At 38.9% G+C, this 27,983-nt stretch overlaps 1 protein-coding gene across 1 annotated transcript in view; it reads left to right on the forward strand.

The window, feature by feature from the left end:
* Positions 1-14,289: 14,289 nt before the first annotated feature.
* RASGRP1 (RAS guanyl releasing protein 1) overlaps positions 14,290-27,983 on the forward strand; it is a 36,989-nt gene continuing 23,295 nt past the window's right edge. Inside the window, exons 1-2 of the mRNA XM_018907479.3 lie at positions 14,290-14,720; positions 16,964-17,133. Coding sequence (XP_018763024.1) covers positions 14,689-14,720; positions 16,964-17,133 — 202 coding nt within the window. The 5' untranslated portion in view covers positions 14,290-14,688. The remainder of the gene's footprint in view (positions 14,721-16,963; positions 17,134-27,983) is intronic.

The raw sequence follows: 27,983 nt of genomic DNA on the forward strand, positions 1-27,983 counted from the left end.
CTTTCCTAAGCAGCAACAAAATAACCTACAATGAAGTCTACAAGTACACATGATGAAAATGCAAGATTCAAGGTTGAAAGGAAAGAGCATTGATGCACTCTAGGATGACCATTCTCACATTCCTAGCACATACAACATATTTGCTTCTCATTATTCCAGGCCCTAAGCCTCAATTTAACTGTACTCATTGCTCCTCTGTTCCGTGCTAATTTGCATGCAGCATCAGTTAATACCAGCTTAGAAGAATTGTTCAGTAATTGGCTGTAATTGACATTGTGTATGCTAGTCATATCTCCTTTGCAAAGATTTTTTCTTGAATTCCAATTATGAATCAGGAACACCTTTTGATTAGTTATCAATCAGATAGGAAAAAATTATCAAAAGTTTTTGAACGTTGGAAGTTCCTAAAAATAGTGAATGAAAGAGAAATTGGCCTTTGCAAACACTGTACAGAAGAAAGAGACCTTGAAGTAATTGGAGGAAGAAGGTGACTCTGTCAATATAAAACTTTTTGCTGGTTTAACATAAACTGAGAATGATGGACATCTAATCCAAACTAAGCTAAAGTTTCACTGACTGTCTCTCATAACTTGCACAGGCTCTGTGGGATCACTGCTGTATTAGTCCAAAGCACAGCACACATTTCTCGTGCAAAATGAGAATGCAACAGTTATGGTCATATCAAGAACAGCCTTTTAACAGTTCAGAACCCTTATTTATAGGTGTTAAACCTAAGGCACAAATCCATAGTTTTAGTCTGTGCTGAAAGAAAAGCAGAGGTAAACAGCATCTCAGAGAAGCAGTGTGAATGAAAACCTGTCCCTTTTTCTGCTATAACAGGGTGTAGGGTGTGGTGTGCCTTTACTACTTTATCACAGAACTCATCCCTTGTTCTGTTTGTAGTGAGGTAATGAGTAAGCTAGGCTTATGTAGTCCTTTTGAACTGAAAAAATTTTACTTCAGATATCAACACTTGCACCACCAGTAACATCAAAATCAGACAGAATTTCTCAATGTAGTTTTTAATCTCAATTTAGGAAAAAAAAAAAAAAAGACAGTAATCCTTCCTTCCTAGGATCCTGGCATATTCTAAATAGTCAAAAAAATGATTGCTTAAGAGAAGAATCATTAGGAAGGGTACTTAAGAGGAGAAGAAACTAGTAATTTAGATCTTCATATGAAGCAGCTTTTTTGATTTTTTTTCTTTTTAATTATCCAGAAGAAGTTGTACAAGCTTAAATTTGGCCAGTTGATAAACAAATCCCCTCTAATCTGTGGGAAGATTTCTGAAAGTTAGCTGTGAACAGCTCTATTATTTTGTGTTTTGGTGACTGAATATTGTTTCTGTTTTGGTTAATTATGCGATAATGAAAAAAAGAAATGTTGCTATATTAATTAAGTTTTGGAGTCTTTCATGGGCCTCAGCATGCCAAGTACTGTAAAGACATGGACAAAATGCTTGTTCCTGCTTGACCATACTGTTTCTAAAGAGGCAAAAAAAGGAAATGAAATGAGGGAGATGAGAATTTGACCAAAATTACACAACTGACTAATAGCAAACAAAGGATTTCCTGCATTTAAGCCCGATAAGCAGGGAACGAAGCTGCTTTTTACACATACAGCTTACAGGGGAAATGAAATACTTGGGTTTTTTCACTTGCTAGAATGTGGGTATTATGCTGGATTAGGAGAAACAGTTTTGAGTTCTCTGTCTTGTGTCTTTTTTTCAGCCTGGTTTGCTAAGGAAATGAAACTTGTGCAATTGCCGTGGGTGTGTATGGGTGGCCACACACGTGTCTTGGTGGTAACTTTTGAACCTGTTGGCAAACTGTAGTGAATTGGTACAGTACAAAGTACTGTACAGGCAAAGTATTGCTCTCACAGATAATGTCATTCCAAGCTCTAGGTCCCAAAGGTAATGTTATACAAATGTTGTGAAAAGAGGGGTACAGTGGTAGGTGCCAGCCTGATAGCAGGAAAATTCACATGGCAGAAATCATATTACTTTAGTTTTGATATTAACAGAACCATACACTTTCTTCAGTTGTGTTTTAAAATATTCCTCTGTATTAAAAGCTTCACTAGTTAAAAACCCAACAAGAAAATGAAACTTCATAAAACAATGCAACATTATGAACTGAGGCTTAAATGAAGAAATTACCTAGAATAATTGCTCATGGAAGGATGTTATCAGATTTCTGGATTTTCCTTCAGAGAGTAGAACTGGTGGCAGCAGAGAGCTTCACTGCTGTACTTAAAAGAAGAAAGAGGAAACAGATGAAAATAGGGATGAAGCTATGTTCATGATGGATAGTATTTATGTTAGTGATCTCAGATGCCATAATGAGGCAAGAGCTAATGAAAAATATCAGCATAGACAAGACCTCACCAGGGCTCAAGGAAGGCAATGATTTAAGTTCTAACAATAGAATATTCCCTTTGAACACTTGTCTTGTGCTGGAACTTTCTTCTTTACAAGCACTGCTCCCTGTCCTGCTGGTGAGATCCCCTGCCAGGAGGGTGTGATGGAAGCTGGAGAGCTGGTGGATGTGTTTCATTTGAGTACTCCAGAGCAGGTCAGAAATTTTATTTCCCCTTTTAAAACAAGGGTTCCAGTAAAATTCAGTTCTGCTTGCCTCACTGTGAGCAGCCTTCAACCAAACCAAAGCACATAATTTCCATTGTGACATACATGTTCATTCAGCCTAAGAATAAAATGCAGTGAGAGACTGTTTATGGGACGGGCTAGGGAACGTTTTTATTCTTGTTGCTATAGTAATGAATACAGCTAGTTGTGCAATCGCTGTTACTGCACATTTCAAGAGGGTGGTATTTTCAAAGAGTAGCAATACAATTGCAATGTGAAAAAGTGATGTAATCAAGGAAAGATGGAAGCATAAGTCAACTGAATGCTCAAGACGTGTTTATTGGATTATGATGGAATATTTTAAAGAGGAAGTCTGGCTTAGTTAAGATACTTGCATCAGCTTCTTACATTAAAATCAGAATTTTGCTCTTCCACAGCTTTCTTTTTCTTAACCATGAAACACAGAGCTGACTAACAGTTATGAGCAGTAACAAGACACTCTAGGTGCTTGGCCATGGAACAGAACCCAGAACCTTAAGTTACTCAGATTGACCACAGACTGCATTCTGAGCTGGGAGCAAATGAACACAATTAGTGGTCATTCTTTCTGATAAATTATATCCTAAAACATCATTTGAGGTGCAGAAGAAGTCTTCATTGGAAGGAAACATTTCCTTTAATTTGAGGTTATGGAATTTGTTCTGAAGACAGATTCCCTTCAGGTGGCAAGGAAGTTAATAGTCTGGTTTTGTCATGTATTTAAATTCAAGGGCTCAGATACCAGGAGTCCTAATAGAGATGCTCTCACTCCTAGAGAATACTCTGGCACTCATTATATCATTCTATGAGATACCTAAGTTCAATTCCTTCCACTGTTTGTAAAAATTCAAATCTTCTCCTAATGTCTTAAATGCCAGGCTATAAGGGAAGATACTCTCCCTTTCAATGACTAAAACCCCTTGTGTGCACACAGCAAACATGAAAATGGGGATGCACACCACAAACATGAACACTGCCAACAACCAGAACACTTCCTTGGGAAAGGGAGATTCAAGAAATATCCAGAGGAACAAATAGCCAATGGATTTTGACTGTTGGGGGCTTACTAACATGACCAGAAACAGAACTTAGATGCCACCAGATTGAGGAAGTAGCTATGTCAGAATATTAAGAATTTTAACTTGGATCTAAAGATTTTGAAAGACAGAATACTTTATGGAATATGGTATCAATCCTGCTGAACAGTTATTTAGTAAAACAGCCATGTTGGTAGTTCCTTAATTACCCCAGGTTCTGTGTGATTAACTGATTAACTATAATAAAATTGTCAGAATATCAGACATTACCATATGGCCATGGAGGATAAAATAAACTGACAAAGATTTAGCAAAGTTAAATGGCTTCAAGTTAGAAGATTCCTTTAAGCAATTTTTCAGTGTATGAAATATATTGAAAGAATTAAGCTTACAAAAAAGCACAGTGTTTTATCACTCAGAAGGTCGCACAAGGACTTTGTATACTGGGAATGTTTTGCTGCTTTTCAAATATATTCCATAAACCAACTGTAATTAGCTTTCAATTATTGCTTTTTAAAATAATTTGTCTTGTGAGAGCCAGAGACAGGCAGGATACAAAGAAATAAAAAAGGAAATGGAGGTATTTGCACAACAGGTAAACAAAAATTTTATAAACCCTAAACAATGTGTTCTGATCTATACATAAATGGCACAAAAATGAGAAAGAAAAGGCTCATGATTGAGATAGGCTTGTTAAATAGCTGGAGTGACTTCCTGAATTTCCTCTTATCCCTAATGTTTCCAAAGCCACTGAGATTACAGTTCAAGAAACAGGAAAATGAGGTAAATGAAGAAAGTAATTGAGGCCTACAAACAATGCCTGCAAAGGTGGCTGCAAAGTAATTCGTACTGTATGTAAGTAAATACAGGCAATTAAAATAAAGGCAAATAGAAGTAAATACAGGCAAATAAAACACAAAAGAAAGAGAAAAAAAAAATCAATAAATAACTGTCCAGTTCTGTATGGTGTGCCTCAGCATGTTCTGCAATCTACGCAGCTCCAAAGGAACAACTTCCTATGGAAACCTGTCAAACATTAAAATTATGTCCGCTCCTCTGAACACCACCACAACAATTGGTACAGCATAATCTTGGAATTTTGCATGAAAATGAGATGGTATAGCACATCTACCCAGTTTCCCAACTTCTAGTGGTGATGAAGAATGTTGTAAAGTCAGTATGGCATGTGCATGCTTCCCACTGGGTGTCTGAGGAATCATCAAAAATAGGTCAAAGAGGTATAAGGTTGTGAAACCCAAACAGCAATTACCCCTACAGTGTGCTACTATCTATTTTTTGCCACTTACCCTGCAAAAAAAGCCAAGGCCTCTACAGACCTATTCTGATTAAAAGTTTGAATTATTTTTCATTGTCACAACCACAAACTGAGACAAAAGAACTTAATTTTCTTATCTGAATACAAATACTTTGCACCATTTAAAACAGTGATTTGAATATTGATAGAATCTGACCTGTCCATCTAAGCACAATTTCTTTATTGTCATTGTTCTACTAGGGAACTAGAAATTAATTTATTTTTTGTCTACAGTCTGAAGTTTTATTCTGTAACTGATGCTGAGAATAATAATGTGTGGCATGCTCTTAAAGGCAGCATAAACCTATCTGCATTATGAACACTAGTATAGTTACTCTGACTCATTAGTCACACAGTTTACTGACAATGTTTTTCCCTCCTCTTTGTTTTCTGAACTTTTAAAGATAATACAAAGTTTAAATACAAATTTTAAAATGTGCTTGTATTTGACAAAGAAATAGCACACTTTTTTAAACCTGTGAGTCATCCTGAGCAAACATTAACAGATCTTCCTTTCAGAATTCCAAAGAAATTATAAAATAGGACAGGGAGATAGAGAGAACACACTCAAACGATCACTCTTCAGACAGAAGCAGAAACTCTAACTTTCACTACTGTGTTATTTTCAAGTTGTCATAAGACTTCACTCTTCATGTTTATACCACAGGATTTAAGAAGCTTTCAGAAGTGTTTTTCCTGGTTTCAGCTGGGAAAAACAGCTGAAACCAGGAAAAACACTTCTGAAAGCTTCTTCACAGATGATTGAAGGAGAAAAAGAAAAAGCTGCAAACAAACAATTTTGAAAAATCTTCTAATTGAGGTTACAAAAAGGTTTGGATATTTTGCCTAGCACTCTTGTAGACTGACAAGAAAAAACATTAGCACTGAAAGTTTTTGGCATATCTTGACAATTGTGCATTGTTTTCCAAGGCAGATATTCAGAGACATTTATAATTCGAGACTAAGTTCCTGAACCTAACAATGCTTGGGCTAGGGCTTTGCAAGGACCCCTTAATATTGCCCCTAGAGGAGCTCTTAATAAATAAGGATGTATCTTAAACAAGATTAATTTTCAGCATATGAATTTTCAGCTCCCTGTCTGGCATTTTGCCATAAGAGTGCATTTTAGATGTGAATACACAGAATTTGCTGAATTGCTGTCTAAATACCTTCAAATGATTCAATTATTTATCTGCTACTGAACACTGATAGTGGTATATATTCACCATTACATTTTGTTCAGCACTGCTACAGCTAGTCTCCCTGATTAAAACTGAAGCCAACAAAGGATAGGGCTTCTAATCCAGAAAAGTGACAGAAATACTTAACAATATTGCTATTCTGAGTGGTGCTTTAAAACAGGAAACAATACACATTGCTTTAAAGTTGAAAAGGTAAGGAGTTATAAAACTGGGAAAAGGAAAGGATATGAGGAGTTCAGAAAAATTTGCATCATTTTAGGTCTAAGTAATTGACATTGCCCTCTATTCATTTCACATCTATCCACAATGGACCACCAATATCCATTTTCTCTCTTCTTACTTAAAATTTTCTTTATTGCATTAATTTTCCTGATTCTGTTTCCAACAGCATTTTTTCCAAAGTGTCTATTAAATCTACAAAACTGAGGAGCAGGTTTTACATCCCCTTTCTGTAAGTTTGATGGTGTCAACAAAAGAGTGTTAAGTATTTTCCTGTGAAGGATCTGAGAACAGTTTTGCTCCCCCACCTCTTGAAGGAATTTTCACCATAACAGTAAGACCTATAGAGATTGACCAGTGCATTGCCCTGTCCTGATGATATTCTTCAGGGACCACACAGAAGTTCAACAAAGTACTGTGATGGGTAGCATGTTTTGTAAACAGGTTTGAAAACACCCTCAGAATTTTTTCTAAATATCTCCAAATATATTACAAAATATCAGCTCTCTTCAACTTAAAAGGCATCAATTAAATTACTCAATCTACCTCTCTTCTTTCTGGGCAGGTGGAAAAAAGAGCCTCCAGGTCTAGCCGTGAGTATAGAAAGTTGCTGAGAACAAGAGAACACATGAGGGAAAAATGGAGTCTTGAAGAACCTTTCCCTTCATGCACACACATGGCTAGTAAATTTACTGTGTGCAGCCCACACTAAGATTACTTTTTCCTATTAAATAATGGTCAACTCACTATTAGTTCCTGTAGCAATAACAGCAGAAGAGAGACAGCCTTTGGCAGCCACTGTTAACCTGTAACCATGTTCTTAGCTCAATTCTGCTTCCTTCTGATCCTCCAGAACCATGGGCTCGCTGAATTGCTGGAATGGGTTTGAGGGAAGATGCTCTTCTTCCCTATCCTCTCCCTTTCTTCTCCATTTGACTCACATAATGAGCATACCAGAGAAACAGAGAGGGGCAAGCAAAACCTGGTGAGAAGAGCAAAGAACTTTTCCTTTAAAGTGATGGAACAGGAGAGGCCCTCAGTAGAGAAGAATGGGCCTCGTCTCTGTGGCATATCATGTCCAATTACATTTTCAGCATTCAGTTCAGTGCTTAGTTCAAATCAGCACAACGTTGTATTCCAAGGTGAACTCCCCTTGGAAAAGGTTCCTGCCCTGCAGATGAAGTCAGAAAGGGCAGAGAAACATCACTTACTACACCCATGTCCTGTGAAACCCCTATGACTACTCCTTACTCCTTCTCACCTCACAGTCAGCAGGAGCTGCCACTCCTACTTGTTCACACAATACCTGTCACTGACTGTCATTGCAAATAACAAGAGCAAAATTATTATTATTAACACACTGCAAATGTGTTCAAATTCAGTGATAAATCAAATTTTGTCCACTCAAGTTTGGAAATTTTGAAGCAGCTCTGCCAAAAACAAAGCACATGGAAGCCATGTCTACATTTCTTTCCAACTTGAAGGACTAGTGTAATTTTAAGAAACCAAACCCCAACACTTCTGCGAGCCAAATTTTCATCCTGTCATACTTTCAAAGGAACTGTTATATCTGCAACAATTTAACTGTGAAACCAATTTTAAAATGTTTAAACAATACACTTAGTATATTTCTAGAGCATGATGTCTGGCCTCTCGCTGCTGACCAAGAAATATCCTGTAAAGGAAGTAGCTAATCACTGTCTCCTTGGAAAATGTTTACAAAGGGGGTTTGGGGTGATGTTATCTACATCCTGTTTAAGTAGCTATTTTGTTCTCTTAGATCAAATGGTGAACCAAAAAGAAGCATTCTTAGTAGTATTGTTCTGCTTTTCCTTTCTGTATCTTGAGTTTCTGGACAGTTATTTCAAGGGTACCAGCTGGTTTTCACCTTATCTATTCATACTTTATACATGTGTTTTAAGAAATAAGGTGTTTTGTGCTATTCTTATCAAAATCAGTAGGTAAACTGTATGTACATGTAAGCAACCAAATCAAATCTGACCAAATATGTTTATTCTGAAAGATTATAAAGGAAAGAAAATGACTTTGCTATGGGCTATAGGAGGGAAATAAAAGTTATGATAACAATGCTGTTGGACTCGGTTATAGTAAATAAAAACTTTTGTCTTTCTCTGATGCCAGAATTAAACGTGATTTTATTGATACAGAATACAGATTTCAGTTTGCAATATCATGACCTTTCACTGCATATTACCCCACTTTGTGCTGCTTCTGAATTCATGAAAGGTAGGCAGATGATCCTTATAGGCAGATGATCAATGTTTACTGTAAATCAGCATTCTCCTAAATAGCAAAATATCAAAATCTTGAATCAATAGAAAGGCTTGGGAACTGAGCCTAACAGTCACACAAATCAGTGTGAATCTACTCAGAAGAATGCCACCAGTTAGTAACATTTCCTAAACCACCAGACCTCTTGATGCTTTTATCTGTTATCAAGATGCATCTTAATTGTTTTTTCTAAATTTTACTAGAATTCATTTTCGTCCATTTCTGTTTAAAATTTTCTTGATTAAAAGCAACAACAAAATCTAAGTTTCAATTACACATAGCTGATAGTTCAAGACTGTTGCTAATCAGCAGCTTGCACATTATCTGTACATACATCTAATGATAAACTTAGACATAGTTCTTAAGTAGATTTTAGACTCCCTGCTGACTTTTAAGTCTGTGAGGGAACCCAGAGTGCACACAGAAGGAACCTCTAAGTTTTAAAATATTAGAAATACCTAAGTTTTACTGTGCTAGCTCACTTCATATTGTAAGATTTATCTAAACAGAAGAAAAAGGGAAGAGGAATTTGGCCATTTTGGGGGGATTTGTCTCTGCCCAGAACCCCAATCAGAGTACTGATGACACTGGAGTAATATATGCACTGCCTGATGCATTTATTCATCTATCAGACTCACATTTCCTGGACTGAATGAGAAAAGCTCTACTTTGGGTTGCAAAACCATGTGCTCATGCACATTCCTGGAATATATGAACATTTTACAAAAACTAATCAGCATTACTTAGTCCTTTGCATGATTGAAGAACATGGTTTTTATTTAATTTTCACTACTGACTGCTCAGTAGTGAGCATTTCTGCAATTTCTGCAGGTAAAAGAATGACTAGTCAGCACCTGAGAAGTAGAGCAAATGCATGTGTAGAAAGCTCTTTTTGGCATCATCGCTAAAGAGCAAGAACTCTCTAGAGCCCATAGAAGATGCACAAGAAGTTTCTAATTATTTCAGTCATCAGACAATATTTTTACTTCTCTAATCCTCATTCCCTAGTGGCTACAAGCCATCTAACTTCTGTAACCAAAGCAGTTGAAAATGGCCACTCCCACCAGTATGTCTCTTTGTTTGCCCCCACTACACATCCATACTATGATTTAAATGGAAGCAGAGATGCTATGAAAGAAATGATAACTTGTTTTTTAGTTAAAGGCAATATTGACACCCATACACAGGAGATATGAATTTTGAAGTTCACAGGTCTTCAAGGGGTCTCTCTATGTGGTTATACTGTCATAACTGCAATGGCTTAAAAACACAGTCAAGACAAGGTTTTTAGGGATAGATAATGCCTTTTATTAGACCAGGAAGTATAATATAGGAAAAATCACACAGATTTCCAGATGTTGCTGTTTTTTAAGTTCAGTAAATTTTAGCTTTCAACATGACCTCCTGTAATACTACTGCATTCAGCTTGGGAGGTCTGGATATCTAGACCAACTAGATACACACCCAGTAAAAAGCATTTTGAATGGTGAGGCTCAGAGAGTAGGTGTTTTACTGTAACTGGATACCAGCAGTGAGCAATGCTGGGGGAGCTGGTGCAGTGCTCTCTCCTCTAGTTGATGCAGGCAGCATCAAATTGGGATGACAATTCAGTACACCCGAGGCCAGGGCTGCCATCCAGAGGGACCTAGGCAGGCTGGAGGAATGGACTGACCGAGGACAGATGCACAGTCCTGCACCTAGGAAGGAAGAGACCCTTGCACCAATGTAGGCTGGGTCCTGGCAAGTGGGGAAGCAGCACTGCTGGGAAGAAGGGGGAGGCTTTGCCGGGCAGGGGCTGCACATGAGCCAGCAGTGTGCCCTGACAGCAGAGAGGGCCAGCAGCAGCCTGAGCTGTACTCACAGAGCCAGCAGAGAGGCCACAGAGTGATTCACCACCACTATAACCAGTTCTGGGCATCCCAGCACAAGGAGGACATTGACAAACTGGATTGCCTTCACCAGAGGGCCACAGAGATTGCTGGAGGCCAGAGCACTTGTCCTGAGAGGACATGCTAAAGGAACTGGGACTTTTCTGGCTGGAGAAGAGATGGCCTCAGGGGAGACGCAAGAGCACACTGACTACTTCTGAGAAGGCTATTGAGAGGCAGCTAGGTTTTCACAGGAGTGCTCAGCAGGAGTATGAGAGACAACACATAAATCAAAACATGCTTAGACGGTAATTAGATGTAGAGATTTTTTCATTTTCCAGATTTTTTTTAACCATAAGGTCAGTCAAATGTTCTGATCAGAGAAGCTGTGCAGTCTTCAGACTTGGAGGCTTTCAAGATCCAGCTAAATAAAGCCCTGAGCAACCAAGCTGGTCATGCATTGAGCAGAATTCTGGACCTGAGGTCCCTTCCAAAATCAGACACTGTGTGATTCTGAGACTCTCTACAGAAACTCTTGTTAAATCTTCTCAAAATTTTGTAGCTTTTTAATTGTGTCAGTTGGTCTGATAAGAGTTATTGCCTGTACCCACAAGCTATGTCTTGCCTATAATTTCCAAGACTAAGACCCAGAGATATTCCACAAAGTGGCAGCACATTTACACCCACACGGGTCATTACTAGAACTGGACTCATTCAATCCATCCCACAGACCTTTGGCATTTGAAGTTAACAAAGTTACTCACAGTAGCTGTAACCACCAGCCTGAGTGTTCACTGACAATGGCGGGAAATCCATGGCTGTCAAATAACCCAAAAAATGCTCTAGCAAAATCAGAAACCAGCAAGTCCAAGTGTTCTATGCTCTGCTCTAGGTTCTGGCAGTTTTTCTAAGCTTTTCCTTTTCTGCTTTCATAAATTCTGGCTGTGTCTCTCACCTTGTTCTACTAAAGGCTGACTGCTGGATGTTAATGTTTAACTGAAGCAACCTTTACCGAAGAAATGTCAGTATAGAGTAGCAAGAGAATTACCCAAGGTCTGATAACCTCAATGGGGTTATCAGACCAAAATCTTCACTGACACTGCAACTTTCCAAAAATAGAAATATTTGATAAATTGATGAATGTACCCAAAGCCTAGATCATCCTGATCAAAAGGGATAACTCAGGCTTGGAACAGACACTAGAACTGCTCTATTAGCCACAACAGAAATCAACACTCACACCAACAAACTGTTTTAAGAGTTTAAGATATACAAACTTTAATTTTAACAGAGAAGTACATGTAGATGATACCTTAAAGAGGGCAGACACTACAGGACAGCCACACCTTTGGTATATCACAGCTCAGATGAAGTTTTTAATGGGCAATTGTTAGTAAGCTCTCACTGAGGACAATCTGTTAAATCAAATGACTCTAATTACTACCTAGTTTACGTAAGATTTTGCAATGTTGACTTTTCATACAGTGACTCTTCTAAGGTTTCTGTTTTCTGTTCTTCTTCCCAATTATGTTAGCAAGCTTTCTCCTTTTCTAGAATTGCTTCCTACACTATATTATCTGGGTTGCTGCTCTAATGTTGTCTACTGACCCTGCCACATATCAGATCTTCTGTCAGTGCCAAAGACACTTCTCAGTCATGATCCCACACCACAAGGACACCGAAGAGCTTTTACAATGATCTATGTTAAAGAGATCTAAGTAAATGCTACTGGAAAAACGTGTGGTCTTGCTCTCATGTCATTGTTTGGTTGTGGCAACAGCTGAGCTAATATGAGTGGGTGCTGAAATGATTTAAATAATTAGTACTGTATGAAAGAAAATGTATAATTTTTATTTAGGTTATCTTAGTTTATTTTTTGCCTGGATTTTGTGTTCAACCCACTGTATGGTAGCACATGCACCACTAACTGGCCAATTGTAAAGAGCAGGTATGAACCCAGGAAAAATAGCAAACTGAATAAGCTTAAAATAGATTTGAAATCACAGCTTTCAGACAATTACTTTTACTCTGATTCAAGGCCAAGCTATGTTTTTCGTCTTGAGGTAATTTGGAGGGGAAAAGATGTATCTTGAACAACAACTGAACTCCAAAGATCCAGCTTGAGCTGAGGCAGTAAGATGATTCTTCCACTTGGTTATGATGGTAAAATCCAATTTATAAGTTATTATTGTTGCAAAATCTTCCAGGAATCTGAGCACAAAAATACCTAGCTGGTCATGTTTCCTTGGGAGCAATATGGTCCGTCCTAGGTATTAGCATCTGGCAACTCTGTTAGCATGGTGGCTTAGTATTGTAAGTTATACTTTAAAGCAATTGACTACTGAGTGGAGCTCTGGAAATAGAAGAAATATCTTGCTTTTCCATTGAGCATATCTCTGATCCTCTGAGAACACAAACCAAGCATGAATCTACTTTACACTAGGAGACCATTTCATCAGAAGAATGTCACATTCAATGGTCAGTATGTCAGACTGCTGTTTGGGCACATAAACTAAAATGGAATATTTGTATGAGATTGTGTACTGTAAGATTTATTTATGGATTACTTTCAGGCCACAAAGCCAGAAAGTACTCTTTCTGTCAAACCTCCATCTCTCCATCTATTTGTGTTTGTATGTATGAATGCATGGGAACTTCCTAAGGAAAATGTGTTAAAGAAAAAGCAAAGATGGCTGGGTTGTACTTCTCTGAAGTACAGTTCAGCCAGGAGATTGGCTTAACAACACAAATGCCACAGAGCACGTGATATGTGACCTTGAATACATATTACTGTAATTGTGTTTCTTAAACCACAGTGGCCTCCAAGCTCTGCTAGGAATGACCTTACAAATTACTTAAAAGAATGGCACCTGCTGAATATGATTGCCAGGAATATGTAGGATTTTTCCTTTTACCAGAAGTTCTTCAGCGAAGCAAAAGTCAAGTTGCCCCAGTCCCTGTTGTGATAATGGTATTTATCACTGCCTCTGAGAAAAGCCAGTGAGCAAAATAGATCATTTTGGAAACCTGAAGAGAAATGTGCCCAGATTGTTGGCGGAAGATTACTTTCAATATCTGAACCTTGTCAGTTATTCTTTGAATTAAAGAACTAGTTTGTGAAATCTGTCTGAATCTTGGTGTGAGGCACATTGGCATTATGGTGACTAAGTAATGTTTAAAAACATAAACTGTGCTCTAAAACAGGATCTTGATAATGCAGCATCTCTGAGACCTTGTATTTTGTGCTGCTCTGTTGAGTGTATTTCTCAAAAAAAGACCATTTGGGCAAATTTTGGTTAGAAGATATAGGGTGACTTTGCCCTTTCAGATTTCTTGCCTGGCCATTTCTTCTCGGAAGTGGAAAAGCTGATAACGTTGATTTGGAAGAGCTCTCATAAACTCCTAATGGCGATACAAGAACCATGAAAACCCTGGGGCCCCTCTCCTTGCCCTGCAGTTAAACTGGAGGGACAGCGCAAGGTGCCGGATAAGCCTTTAAAACGGCAATCATCAACGCGGGCACCTCGGCTTTGTGCCTGCACCTCAGCACGGCACAGAGGCCCACTTGGTGAGGCAGCCGGGTGTCCCGGGCCGAGCTGCATGAGCCGGGCCCCTTCCCCGAGAGCCGGGCCCACGCCGGGCCCCCCGCCCGCCCACTGAGGCTGCCGGCGGAGGGGCCGGCCCGGCCGCTCGCCATTCGCTCCAGCCGCACCCGGGCGGAGCTGCTCAGGGAGGAGAGGAGAGGAGGAGAGGGCAGCTCCTGCCCTGCCCAGGTGGTGCCCTGGAAAAAAGTTGTTGTGGCTTCCGAGCTGGGCGGTGAGAGCGCGTGCGGGTACCTAGTAAAGCCGGCGGCTTCAGAGAAGAGCAGCCCCAGCTCAGTTACTTCCTCCTGCCGATAAGATCTCCGCCAGCGCTCGTCACGGGTGGCTGCCGCCGCCGTCGCTGCCCTACTTGAATCGGTTTCAGACTCCTCCCGAGGCGAGACGGGAGCGGGAGAGCGGCGAGGCGGGAGGGAGGAGGCGATGCTGGGGGCCGCGCCGCTCCGCCCGGCCTCCTCCGCCCCGCGCAGCCCCGCTCCCGGCGCTGCCGGCAGAGCCAGCCGGGCGGCGGAGCTGCGGCTGGGACCGGCATGGGGACCTTAGGCAAGAGGAGAGAAAACCAGTGAGTTTGCCTTGCTGCTTTATGCCCCCTTCGCTACCCTCTCGGCGGCGGAGGGCACCGGGTCGGTGTCACGCCTGAGAGCGTGGCTCTCAGGGGCGCGGCTCTCCCCGCGGCGGGGCTGGCGGGGGCTGCCGTGGGGCACGGGGGTTGCACTGAGGGGGCGGCCCGGGTCCTCCCGAGCGGAGCAGGGAGAGGAAAGAAGAGCGGGAGGGAGTGTGCGGGGAAGGATTTTGTTTCACCCTTTGGGGTGCCAGTGTGGCCGAGCAGGCGGGTCAGCGCGGGGTGGAGGAGCCTCACGTTACGGTGCCGGCTGAGCGCCGCCCGGGCTCGGTTACCTGCGGCACGGCAGGGCCGCCGGGCAGGCGGCCGGGAACGCGGCTGGCACCGCCCCGCCGGGCGAGCGGCACCTGCCCCGGGTCAGTCAGCGCTTGTTTGTGATGTCCTGCCCGCCGCCAAGGGCGTGCAGTGGAAATGCAGGGCGTGCGTCCCTCCTCTGCACCTCAGTCCCCCTTTCATCTGTTTGTCATGTCGGATGCTGCGAGAGCATCTGTTCTAAGGAATAACCTGAGGTACCACCGGCAGAGCTTTGCCTGTCCAGCATGGCCAAGTCGGCCACAAAATAACTGTGAACTTTTTTCAGGTGTGGAAACTTCGGGTTTTCTCCTGTGTTGCCAAAGCCTGAAATATCTTCTGCCTTAACTCTTACTTTGTTACTACGTGCTGGGATCCTCTGCCCTGTGTTGAAGAGACACAAATAAAGCTAGGAATAAAGCTAGGAGAGTGGCTTAAGCTCGTAAAAAGAAAACACTGAAAGCTGATCAGGCCCTTGTTCTTTTTATATGAGAACAGGAAGTCAGATCACAAAGCTAAGAGGGAAATTGAGAAAAAGGGGGAAGGGAATATTTGCGTGTCAGCTGCTGTCAGCCTAACTATGGAGGAGCTCAGTCAGTGATGAGTACTGCCTCTGGAGGGTCAGGTATGTATTTTCCTGAATTTGAAACTATGGAGGCCTGGGATCAGTGTTAGCTTGTAAATGCCACCGTGATCAGTTTCGTGGCTTCCCCAGCATTCAAGTGAGATGGAAAGGTAAGGATGAGGCTGGACTTTGACAGGAATGAGGTAGGGTCCAGTTTGTCTTCATAAGGCATGCATTTTTTTAACTTCATGCAGGACTGCCTATTTGGAGATGTCTGTGAATTTACTTCTGCTATCTGTATGTAAAACACACTCTGGAGGCATTTCTATGCCTTTTCTTCCTGGGACTGTCAGCTGATTAATAGAGTCTTGCATAGTGTTCCAAGAAAAGTTACGTGAAAACTTAAGATAGCACCTTAAAGACACTGGAGTCACTTGTTTAGGAATGCTGTGGAGTGCCTGAAATAAACCCAAAGGATCCCTGAAATTTCAGGAGTCCCTGAAATAAACCCAAGTTTCATTGAAATGACAGAGCTTGTTATTTTGTGAGCTGTATGGTTATACTCTCAGGTCAGATCTTGCAGTGGTTCCTGGTATTTGCAGGCAAATATATCTTATCACTTTTCATTAGTACAATATTGTCCCAATTTACTATTTGATACAGAAATATGAACTTGTGTGCAAGCAATGAATAGCCTTTAATATTATCCATAAACGTACACGTTCTTGCAGTAGAAGGTATTATATGGGCAAAACACAAGACTAAAATTAGATATGTGCTTTATTTTAGTCTCATTTACCTTTGTTATTAAACATATTTATTTGTTCATGTATACTATTTTAAAGCAACCTAGGAAATAATAGTATTAAATAGATGCAAATTAATATATTTGTTTTGATTGTGAAGTACTCCACTCTTGGGTTGTGCTGATATTTTTTTTACTTAACAGTGACTTTTCAGATTAAATTAATAAAGCTAGTCAGGTGTTTTCCAATGTGTTTAATGTTTTTTTGCTCCTTTACTTTTGGTGGATGCACAAACATCTGGTGGTAGGTTATTGCATACTCTCCAACAAACAGACAAGACTCCTGATAATCCTGACAGATCATTCAGGGAGCTCTATAGCCGTGTGCTCTGCAACTGACATTTAGCAGAAAAAAAGTCACTTACTGAGCAGTCCCTTTGGTGTACACATCAAGTGGGAGGGTTATGCCTTTCAGCACCCTAACTATGAGTTAATTGTCTTTTAAACCTCTCCTCCTTTCCCATGCAGTGTAAAATTTGCCACTCTATCTCGTATTTACTTCACTATTGTGCTTTCTTCTAGTCAACCTGCCCAAGCATGCAGCACTGCCCCTGAATCAGCGCTGGAGCTGCAGCAGACCAGCCACTGTCACAGCCTCTCAAATCATACTCAGATCATGATGGTGCCATTGGGGCATCTAGCCAAAGGAGCCACTTTGGAAGACCTTCTTGAAACCTGCATTCAGTCTTTTGGTGAGTGCCTGGAGGTTTTTAGAGTCATACTTGTTTCTATGTCTATGATTATGTTTCTGTTGGCTATGTTTAAATCCCTTAGTAGAGAATTAAATGGATTTATTGGTGGAGTAGAATGACTGTTGATGAGAATGAATGTTAACTGAGAATTGTCTGTGCTATAGGTGATTGTGGTTTTGGTTGATGGATATGTTTATGCAGATGTGTATTAGATATGCTGGAGTTACTACTGCTTTTTCTTGAGAGAACCAGACAAATTCTAGTCATCTATACTTCTAAGATTAGTTTTGTTGTTCCTTCAAGTACCAGTTTTGTAAACTTCAGCAAGTAATCATTATATTTTTGTATGTTACAATAACATTCTCATAATGTGTGTAAGGAGCATATTTATATTAACATTTTTAAACAAGAGGTAGGTGAGATGACGCAAAAAGCAATCCAGTGTTATCAGTATAAAGTTGTTTCTTTATAAGAGGAAAGAATCCAAACAGAAATCACAACTGGATTTTTTGAACATATCAATTATCTATTTGTCCTTTTACAATAGTAATTGAAATATGGATAAGTGTAACTATTTCCTGAGCCGTATATCCCTAGTTTCCTTTTCCAACTTTCTCTCTAGTAAATATGTTTTGTTCAATATTATTAAAATGTTATTGCTGAAGACACTTAAAGTGATTCTGAATAATTTGCTTATAAGTAGCACATCTGTTTGTTAATGCTAAGTCTTTCAGTGATTTGAGCTACTCCCAAAGTATATGTGGGAAAGTCTTAATTTCAGGAGTAGTCCTTAGAAGACAAATGTACTTGAACACCCACTCAGCTCTAAAATAATTATCTATACAGTTAAATAGTTACACATCGTGCTGATCTACTGGTACAGTGCATAAATAAAGTGTAAACAATGACTGATCTTTCACATTTGTTTAAAACGAGGGTTTTTTTAACTTTAAAGCCTTCTAATCTGCATGAGCAGAGAAATGCATGTCTGAGAAAAGCTGGTGAAACATGTAATCGTCAGTAAAGTCTTGTTTCTTTTTTGCTTCTTTTCTTCCCCAATTCATTATTGTGAAGACGCTGAACTTTTATAAAGCCCTAATTCCTCAACAAATGTTGATTGATATTTTTATAAGTTTCAGTTCAATAGTGGGGGGGATAAGATATCTAAAACATAAGACTTTCAGGTAGCTGTAATATTGTGACTACTTGACCAATATTAATATCTCCACATTTTTATGAAAAAATGGTAATATAAATGTAACATTATAAAATTATAGTATAGTTATTAAAGTGATTGATTTAAAGTAGTGCAGATGAAACCCTGAGGAGGAGAATATTTTTGGCTGATACTCTGTATAGCAATATAGACATGCTTAGGTGTGCTCAGATTCCTGAGTATCAGTATATTAAAAGGACTAAGGTAACGAAGAAAAGCAAGTGCACCTGTGCAGTTCAGCTACACATGCATGTGAATCTTTCTTAAGGGTTTCACACTTCAGCTGGAAAATTTACTGTAATCCACTAGATAGGGTTTTTCTGACCCTTGACAAGCTGCACATAAGTTGAGCAAGCTGAATTGTAGTGCATCAGCAAACATCATTATAACCCACTAAGGGCTGCTGAAATCATGTTAGGTGCTGCAGAGGTTTAGACCCTTAATTGGACAATTCATAGTAGTGTCTGTATTTATACATCTTGCATGAAATTATGCATGTTCGTATGCTATATTGGAACCTCCCATTAAGGTATTGAAGTTTACTTTCTGAAAAAAGCCATTGGTTTATTTGCTGTCCAGTCTTCAGGAGAACAAGAGGCAGTAGATAGAGATGTTGATGTGTCATGTTTCAGAATATATACTGCATCTTGTTAGCATTATACTGCACTTGCTACATGTTATGTGTACAAATACAATTCCTCTGTAACGGATGCAGCTGAGTTTATATTCCTGGACTCAATTATACAAGTTTGGAGAAAGCAAACAGTGTGTAAGGGAAGCTGCTGTCAACAACGGTGTGTAAGGAGAAGCTGGCAGCCTTTTGCTGTATATGCAGAGAATATCACAAGAAGGTCTAACCAAGGTATGAAGAATCAATACACACAGCTGTGGAGAACAGAGGCTGTAAAGTTTGTATTGATTCTTGTTGTATTGATTGTTGTAGTTTATCTTATAACATGGATTAGGAGAAGAAAGGAGGGAAGGGAGTAGGCTAAACTAAAATTAAAAGTGAGACACCTAAACTTTGCTGCAGTATTATAAATGGATTCCAAGATGAAAGACTTTGTCAGGAGAGCCAAGTTAATCCAAAAGCTTACTGCAGCTAACTTAAAATCCTGCTTTGGGGTGATTAGTGTGTGTGCTCTTTCACTTCTCTCAAACTTGGTCTTCTTTAGCTTGGACTGATGAATGACAGGCATGTGCCTTAGTGACAGAAACAATGAGGGTCTTAAGAGGTAATTTGAAGTCACGTAGGTGGTCACTGCATCTGAAAGAGTAGCATCATACCAGTGTTTATTCAACAGCATGATGAGGACATGCTAAAAGTAGAGGTTTCTTCAAGTCCCAGGGAAGTTTGAATCAGGATGAGGAAGATGAATCATCCTGCAAATGAATTGCCAAAAGTAAAGGCAACAATAAAGCAAGGATGTAAGTGAAGGCAAGAGTTTAGGGAAAAATAGCATGATGAGAGATTGAATGTTGGAAGGGTCTTAGAAAGGAATATTGGTCCTTTCTTAGGAGAAGATATGTAGAGACTTGAAACCATTCTCACCAGATTTAAGAGAAGAGATTTGGTTATACAGGACAGTGATTCAAAACATGTTCAAAAATGTGTCTCAGAAGATATCCCAACATTATAAGTAGCTACAGGATGGTGTTACTGTTATGATCTGGATTGACAAGAAGAATTGTAGAGCACAAATAAATGCATCATACGTGATTGCCTAGAAAAGAAGGGGAGGAAGAAAGAAAGAAAGGAAGAGCAGGAGAAAGGGTAAATTGATTTAAAAAACTAGAAAAGACAGTAGCTGCAGAAAGGTTAGATTCAGTGCAACCTCTACATCAGAGATATTAATCCTGAACACAAAGCTCATAAGGAGATAATTAAAAGTAGATTTTCCATTGGCAACAAAATGGCTGAAGTTGTAAGTTCAAGGAAGCAAAAAAGTAGTTAATAGATCTTGGCCCAGAATATGACTGCTTCAGGAGGGAGATAATTTTTTCCTGAGGAGATCTTCATCAGTGACTGAGATTCTGGAGTGGAATTTTGCATAGGACATTGACTTTAACACCCTGCATCCATTTTTTTTCCATTCTGTAGTACGTAAAATGCCTGGGAAAATGTACTTTTGAGTGGCAGACAGTGCTCTGAAAATCAATATGGTTTGTCTCCTATTTTGTTGCTAGTTGTAAAGGCACTTAGTCTATCAGCTTTGTTGTTGAAACCAGCAGAGTAGGGTCTAGTTTGCTGGCAGGTCAGTAGAACACAGGAAGCACATGCTTAGTAGCACAGCCATACTTTTATGTCTAGTTCTTATAGTAGTCTTTGTGACACTACGTAAATGATAGCATATATTTAGTTCAAAAGTGTTACAGATCAGAGAGGAAAAATGTATATGCAGTGTTCCCTTCACTGGATACCTAATTTGTTAATTTTATATCTGCTAAATGTTCATGACATTTATCACCCTAGGGTATCCTCATGCTACTGTGAACTTGAAGTTCTTAATATGTGTTGTGAAGTCAATTTATAATCTAGAATTTTTTTTTTGAGACTTCACAATATTTTAGTGCATGGTAAGAGGTCCCTGTTTCTTTTCTTAGATTATGTCTATTTTTATCTTATAAATCTACTTTTTTATCTAGAGTAAAGTTTAAGGGTGTTTATTTTTTTAGACATACCTTTCAAAGATCCAATGAGCTATTTTAACATGCATTCAAGCTTATAAACCATGTAGGGTCAGAGGGCCTATTCCTTGCCCGCACAAAATATTTGTTTAAATTGTTTTTACAAGTATTTAAAGACTATTGCAATCAGGGCAACATGTGTCTTCAACATATTGCCAATTTGATATCTTCTTGTTTTGTCTGTAACAAAGTCCTGAAATGTTACCTAGAATTAAGTCCTGAAATGTTACCTAGAATTACCTAAGAAACAATTCCAACAGTGCACTTGAAAGCCATAATTTATTCAAACACATCTTGCTAAAAAAACTGAGGATCATTTAAAAGCTGAGAATTCTGTAAGAGCTCAAAATGTTATTAAGAAGTTTTTGTCCTTAACCTCTGAGTACAAGATCTTACTCTTTACCTCTTACATTTGAGTGCTAGAAGTATGTTTACTGTAGCATATGGATGACCTATGCTTATCCTACAGTTCAGACACTTCAGTTAAAAAGAGATCAAGAAGTATCATCTTCAAATGCATGTCACACTACCTGTGTTTGGTTTCTTTAAAGAGATGTAAGTAAAGGGCTTTAGGAAAGCAACAGAAATATTTCTGAGACCATGTAGCATAATTCCATGTGAAATCTCATCCACAATAAACTGTTTGCAATGGAGCTACTTGTTTATACATATGTGCCAGCTTTAACCCATGGAGCGTTAAAGGAAGTAGAAAATTACAACTACAAAGATCAGCAATGTTCTTAATAGAATTTATGTGAACCTAACACAATTTGCAGCTTCTAATGGTAGTCATATACAGCTAGGTCTAGGAGTAGGTTGTGATGTTAAGTTGTTCTGCAGTGTTTGATCTGTGTTAAACTAGCTTGTTGCCTCAATGTGTGATAAAGTGACGTGTTTGTAAACAAACCTTAGAAATACTGGAAAATACATTCAGACTAATTTGGATGAAAGAGACCATGGAAGTGTTTTGATAGAAACCAAAAAAATCACACAAAGGTGCTGATGGCCTCTTAGGTGTAAGCTACCTAAAAGGTAATAATGGTTCACATTTTATGGAATAAAAAAATAACTGCATTATTTAGTTGTGTAGTTATGTGAATTGATAATGTTTTTATATTGCTCATATCAATATCATGCAAAAAACATATTGAGACTTAGGAATTCTTTGAGAGTCAGATACATATTGCCTCCATCCTACAAGCAACAAAGTAGGCAAGTTAGAGTTCCCTCTTTAGAGCTGTAGGCATTTTCTCCTCTAAAATACAGAAAAAATGAAAACTATCCGGTTTTTCCTATATCAATTATCTGGAAAAACTCACTCTACTTTGAACACAAATACATTCTTCCAGTCTAGTTCAAGCATACAATTAACTACTAAAACAATCCCAGTTCAATTACTGAGTTTATCCTTTTATCAAATTTACTATATAACAAATTCTTATATAGAATTCTGATTCAAAGGCAATAAGTTCTTTCACGGTATATGCACACCCACAGAATGTAACTGTGGCCATTTGCTTTTTTCCTCTCAGGTTTGCCTGAAAAATCACCTGGTTTTGTCTCATGCTGCACAAACTTGCAGGGTTCTATCCCTCGCTCTTGAAGCCTGAGCTTAATGTTGAGGTCTCCAATTCCCCCCGAAGTGGTTAAGTTTTATTCACGACACTGTTCTGTGTGAAAATGCTGTTTATCATTGTGTGTTAGGTAATCTGAGTGCTATTTGGTCAAATACAGTGCAGAAACCTTTCTATTGCTTGGCAACAGAAACTATGTTAATGATCAATTAATGACATTGTGGGAACAGAAGAGTCATTACTGCTCTGTAGAATGCATGACATTGTGGGAAGAGGAAAGTAGTTACTGCTCTGGAGAATTCTAAGTGCTGTTTAGCTAACTATTAAAGTTAATTGTGGTTGTACCGAAATGAAAATTATTTCTTTTTTAACCTGATGTCTGTGAAAAAATTTTCCCAAAGAAAAGGAACTTTAGGTATGTTTTTATATATATGTTATAGAGTTCTATATAGCAAATTTGACTTCACTTTTTCAATATAATTTTCCAAAACCAAGAAATAAGTAATAAAACAAAATGAAGAAAACTTAGGCTTTCTTCTTTATAATGCAGTCTCTTATTTACTTATATTTACTACTGGGATATGACTGCAAATTCTATCTTCATGCATCTAAATATAACTTTAGGAAAAATCAGTATAACTATTATTTAGCAATGCAAAATATTCGAATTGCTCATCACCAATCAGCTGATACCCAGACAGTTCCCAAGCAACAGCAGCCCTGACAAACTTGCAGCCTTTTTTTAGATGCTAAGCATTACATGGTATGACACAAAATATCCATTGGTCATCTAGGGTCAGCTGTTCTGGCTTGTCCCTCCAAGCTCCTTGCTGGTGGGGCAGTGTGAGAAGGCATCCTCAGCTGCTGGGTTAGAGCTTAGCTTGCCATAGTCTGTAAACACCAGTTCCAGAAGTATACCTAGAAGTTAAAGCAAAGACTAGGAAGCTTAAGTATGTGAGTGAAACGGTCAGTGAGGAATATTAGAGCTGGAGCATGCAGCACTAGTGAAAATTGAGGTCAGGAAGTGGGACCCAAGGGATCTGCAACTTCTTCAAGCCCTTGAGAGGCAAGCAGCTTGGTGTGTACCAGTCTGTTGCAGTTTGAACCTTGTGTGGGACAGGCTTCCTGCTTCCTTGGATGTGATGACTAACTGCCCCAGGATCAGTCATGGCCTTAGAGGGGAGCTTGTTGTAAAACACTGCAGAGTAAGGGTTAAGCACACGTCTGGGCTCAGTGGTCAGACAGGGACACTGGCCTCAGAACTTTCTGGTTCTGTTCTGGGAGTCTGTTTTTTTCCTATCCACCAGTGCCTATGCTAGCACAGCTGTGTTGCCAAGCATTACAGTTGAATTAGGAGTTGCCTACAGCCCAGAAAATTCACATGGCTCCAGCATCATGACTTAAAGCTTTGGAAAAAGTCTTGATTACTCAAATTATGTTTTGTATGCTTTGGAGAAAAAGACTGTTTTATTAAAAAGTTTGCATCTAAATTTGCTAAAATCAATATTTTAAGTATGCTGTAGAGGGATGTGCGGTGTGCATCCGTGTGTGCAAACTTTTTGTCTTCTTCTATGTACCTCATCTGAATTTCCAAAGCTAATGGAATGCTTTCCACCCACATTGCATTTGGTTTCTCTCAAAGTACATTTTAATTTCGGAAAATCATCCTATTTCCCTTTGACAAGAGCTTTTATCTCCTTGTTTTCATTTCAAAGAATTACCCACCTAGACCTCTTTGTGCAAGATGTAGCTTTCCAAAAGCTCTTTCTGAGAGAGGGTAATGATTTTCCCTGGAGATTTCTCTCCCCTAATGTTCCCTACCCTCACACAAAACAGTCTTATTATTCTTTTTGGATGCATATTACCATCAATTTGTCTTGGATATATCTGCATTGTTTATGAGTATTTGGAGGAACAGGAGTGGGTTCCCCTCTCCTCTGTTCTGTAGGGAGTTTAAATGGAATAGATGTGAAGAAACACCAACTTTATGGGGTTTCTTCTAACATTTTTGCTAACTTGGCTTGTTTAGAGAGCTGTTGGTGCAGTATTGATCACAAAGTAGTGCAGTTTTTCCTCTCAGGAAAATACTGATTTCTTCTATTTAGTTTTAGAGCGTTTCTTCTTAAGATCAATTACTTGTGTAAATAAATTTATGTAAACCTCAATAGTTGCAGGAATGTATGGACAATAAGCCAATTTAAAAAGACACAAACAAACTAATCCAAAACTTTGGTGCAATTCCCTGAGCTTTTTGATGCTGTCTGCTAAACATCATGTAACTCCTGTGGCATGAGGGGAAATACCATCATCCTGTACAGAATTAAATGGAAGCTGGAGAGCTCAATATTCCACCGGCTTTCTGCTGCAGCTAAAACTAAAAAAAGCATTCTATTACCTAATTACTGTGTCATCTTTGCAAGGACATTCTTATTAAGTTATATTATTTCTGAAAGATATTAAGTACTTAAGATAATGATTCGAAATAAAGAAAAAATCACTAAGAATAAGTACAAAGTTCTACTTGGAGTAATCAGCTGTAAAAATGGTATGGTAATGTCCTTCAAATACAGTATTTCTGCAGAAAAGGATATCATTGTGAAGAGAGACTTTAAAAGTGAAAATGGAATTAATTACAATAATGATATTGTATCGCTGCAGAAACTCTGTGCATGGAGGGATGTGTGTACTTTCATATTTTCTGTATATACATTATACATTGACTTACATTAAAATGTAGGTGTATGGAAAGGTATTATGTAAACGATATTAAGAATAATGTTCTAACTCTGGTGCTTAGATCTCTTCTGTAGTACTGTATTCAGGTTTTCTTCCTAATGGTGTGAGCTACAAAGGGTTCAGAAAACAATATCAAAGTTGACCAGAGAGCTAGAAAACCTTGCCTCTGAGGAATAAAAAAATGACAAATTTGATGTTTCTTAGAAACATCAAATTTGATGTTTCATCAAACCCTCAAATTTGATGGTTCATCAAACCCTCAAATTTTCAATATGAGGGTTTCATCCCTCATCTGTTTTCTCAGAAAATAGATGAGGGATGAAACCCATAAACAGAGAAACTATATGGATAAGGAAAAGAAATTTTTTTTCTGTTTGCTGGAGTCTAGGCTTAAGCAGCCCAAGTTGCCTGAAATGTTTGATTAGACAGAAAGGAGAACTCTTAAATGATAGAGAAACTCAAGCACTGAAATAAGTCACCTACAAAAGCTGTGAAGTCCTCATCACTGTAGAATTTTAAGAACAGATTAAACTGGTTCTGAAGCGAGACTTTGAGAAAGCTGTTTCTGTATTGGAGCAGCAGAATACAATATATTGACTCCTAGCCCTGACATCTGCCATCAACTGAGCATTCAGCTGTCATTAAAAAATTAGTTTAAGTTAAATCTGCTTGTTGACCCTCAATAATGGTGTCATAACTGATATGGAGAATGGTTGCTTCTTATGAATCTCATTCTGACCAAATTATTCAATTTAATGAAGATAGTTAAATGACTAGCTCTGTTACAGGATATCAAATTCCAACACAGAAGTAGTAAGCCTGGAGTAAGAAGGCTACTATGGGTTGCATAAATTTGAAGCTGAAGGGGAACAGACTATTTCCTGTTTGTAAAGGGAATTTCCAGGGAATATCCGTAAAATACTCATGAAATATTTTTTTTTAGTTTGGGTTGCTTCTAGCCATTTTAAAGTTATCTTGCAGTACTGCACCTAGCATGTGGGGCAGATGCATTGACTTATGGCTGTTTCATTTCAGTCACTAAACCCTATCATGTACTCCTACATGTATCTGCATATTTCTTATGTGTCTGTGTGTTTTATCAAGGTCTTTGAAACTTTGAGGCCTTAAGAACATAAGTTCCCTCAGTTTTCAGATCACATGTTGACTTAATAATCTTTGCAGATGTTTATAGCACCATCCTCACACCATGTTCTTTAAACTACTAGGAAAAAAAATGCAGAAGTCTTGAAGAATTCTATGTGGCACGTCAGAATAGCAACCCACGACTTTCAGCTCTGCACTTAACTTCTGGCAATTGCTTGATACTTTCTTGCACTGCGTTGTTTTCTGCATTTTGATAACCACTGAAAGACTTAAGGGAGTTTACAAGAAGTTATTCGTGTTCTTAGTAGCTTAGTCACTGATCATGTGATGTCAGTGCTCCGTGATTCACTTCTGATTCATTTCAAATTGTACTCTAGGTGATACAGTTGGAACCTGCTTATGAAATAAAGATGGTGCTTATGAAATAAGGGGCTCTTAGACCTAGAAAAGCTAGCTTTTATTTCCTGCAAAATTCAGTTTGGTTAAGACATCCTTGGCAGTTTTACTACTGCCTTATCATTGCATTCCTGCATGAGAGGGAAGGTCTCAGTACAGCGATCTTCCCTAATGAACATAGTCTTTTAAGTATATTTACCACAGGTTCGTGGCCATCAGGACCTGGTGAAAAGCAGATAGTTTGCTCTTAAAGCCTTGCTTACTGACTTTTGAGCAATTTGTTTCTCTAAAGCATTCAAGGACCTAGAGATACTTAAGCTGTTTCTAAATCATGGATTACGAGGAGTCACTCACTGGATCATGCAATAGAGTGGCTGATGGGCCTAAATCAGAAGGTTCTTACCCTCGTGTGTTCTGAGCCCAACACAAGAAATGGAACTTCTGTAATTGTAGTTTTTAGTGGCTTTGTGCTACTACATGGATCATAAAATACTTATCATTAACTGTCATTGTGCTTTCACTCATGGAGTTAAATGCTGGAAAAGTATATTCAACTTCTGCTTTTTTTTAATTTCGGAGTATATTTATTAAAAATCTTAATACAATAGGGGAATTTACAGGAGAAAAACATGCAACAAATAACCAATTGGTTATTTGTATTTTGCTGCAGTGAGACAAAGCTAAGGCTTTTGCAGTAATTTGCAGCTTTCTTTAATGTAAATTGACTAACTGAAACACACCCATCCCACTTTAGTTAGTATTCACTTGGTGGTTTTGCTCAGTAGGCTGTGCGGTTAGAAGCAGGTATACAAACGGAAATGAAAAGGAGTTTTAAAACAGACTGCTGGGGGTTCAGGAGAGTGCTGCAGAGGCACTCAGAGGCACAATTGCAGCACAGTCAGGCCAGCCCTCTTATGGGCTCCACCATTTGTACAAATGCTTTACCATTGTAAATTGTGTGGTGGTACAGTTCCATGCAGGCTTGCTGTTCAGTGCTCAACTGCACTGGCAACATTTAGATTTCTTTTTGCAGAGTGTTTATTTTGTTTTTTAAGCCACCACAAATACAATGGAGTTTTTTGTGAAGGTGAGCCTTTTAGTTGGATGAGAGAACAGATAGCCCCAATATTGCTAGT

Source organism: Serinus canaria, chromosome 5, assembly GCF_022539315.1.
Source record: "Serinus canaria isolate serCan28SL12 chromosome 5, serCan2020, whole genome shotgun sequence".
In the NCBI taxonomy this organism is placed as follows: Eukaryota; Metazoa; Chordata; class Aves; order Passeriformes; family Fringillidae; genus Serinus; species Serinus canaria.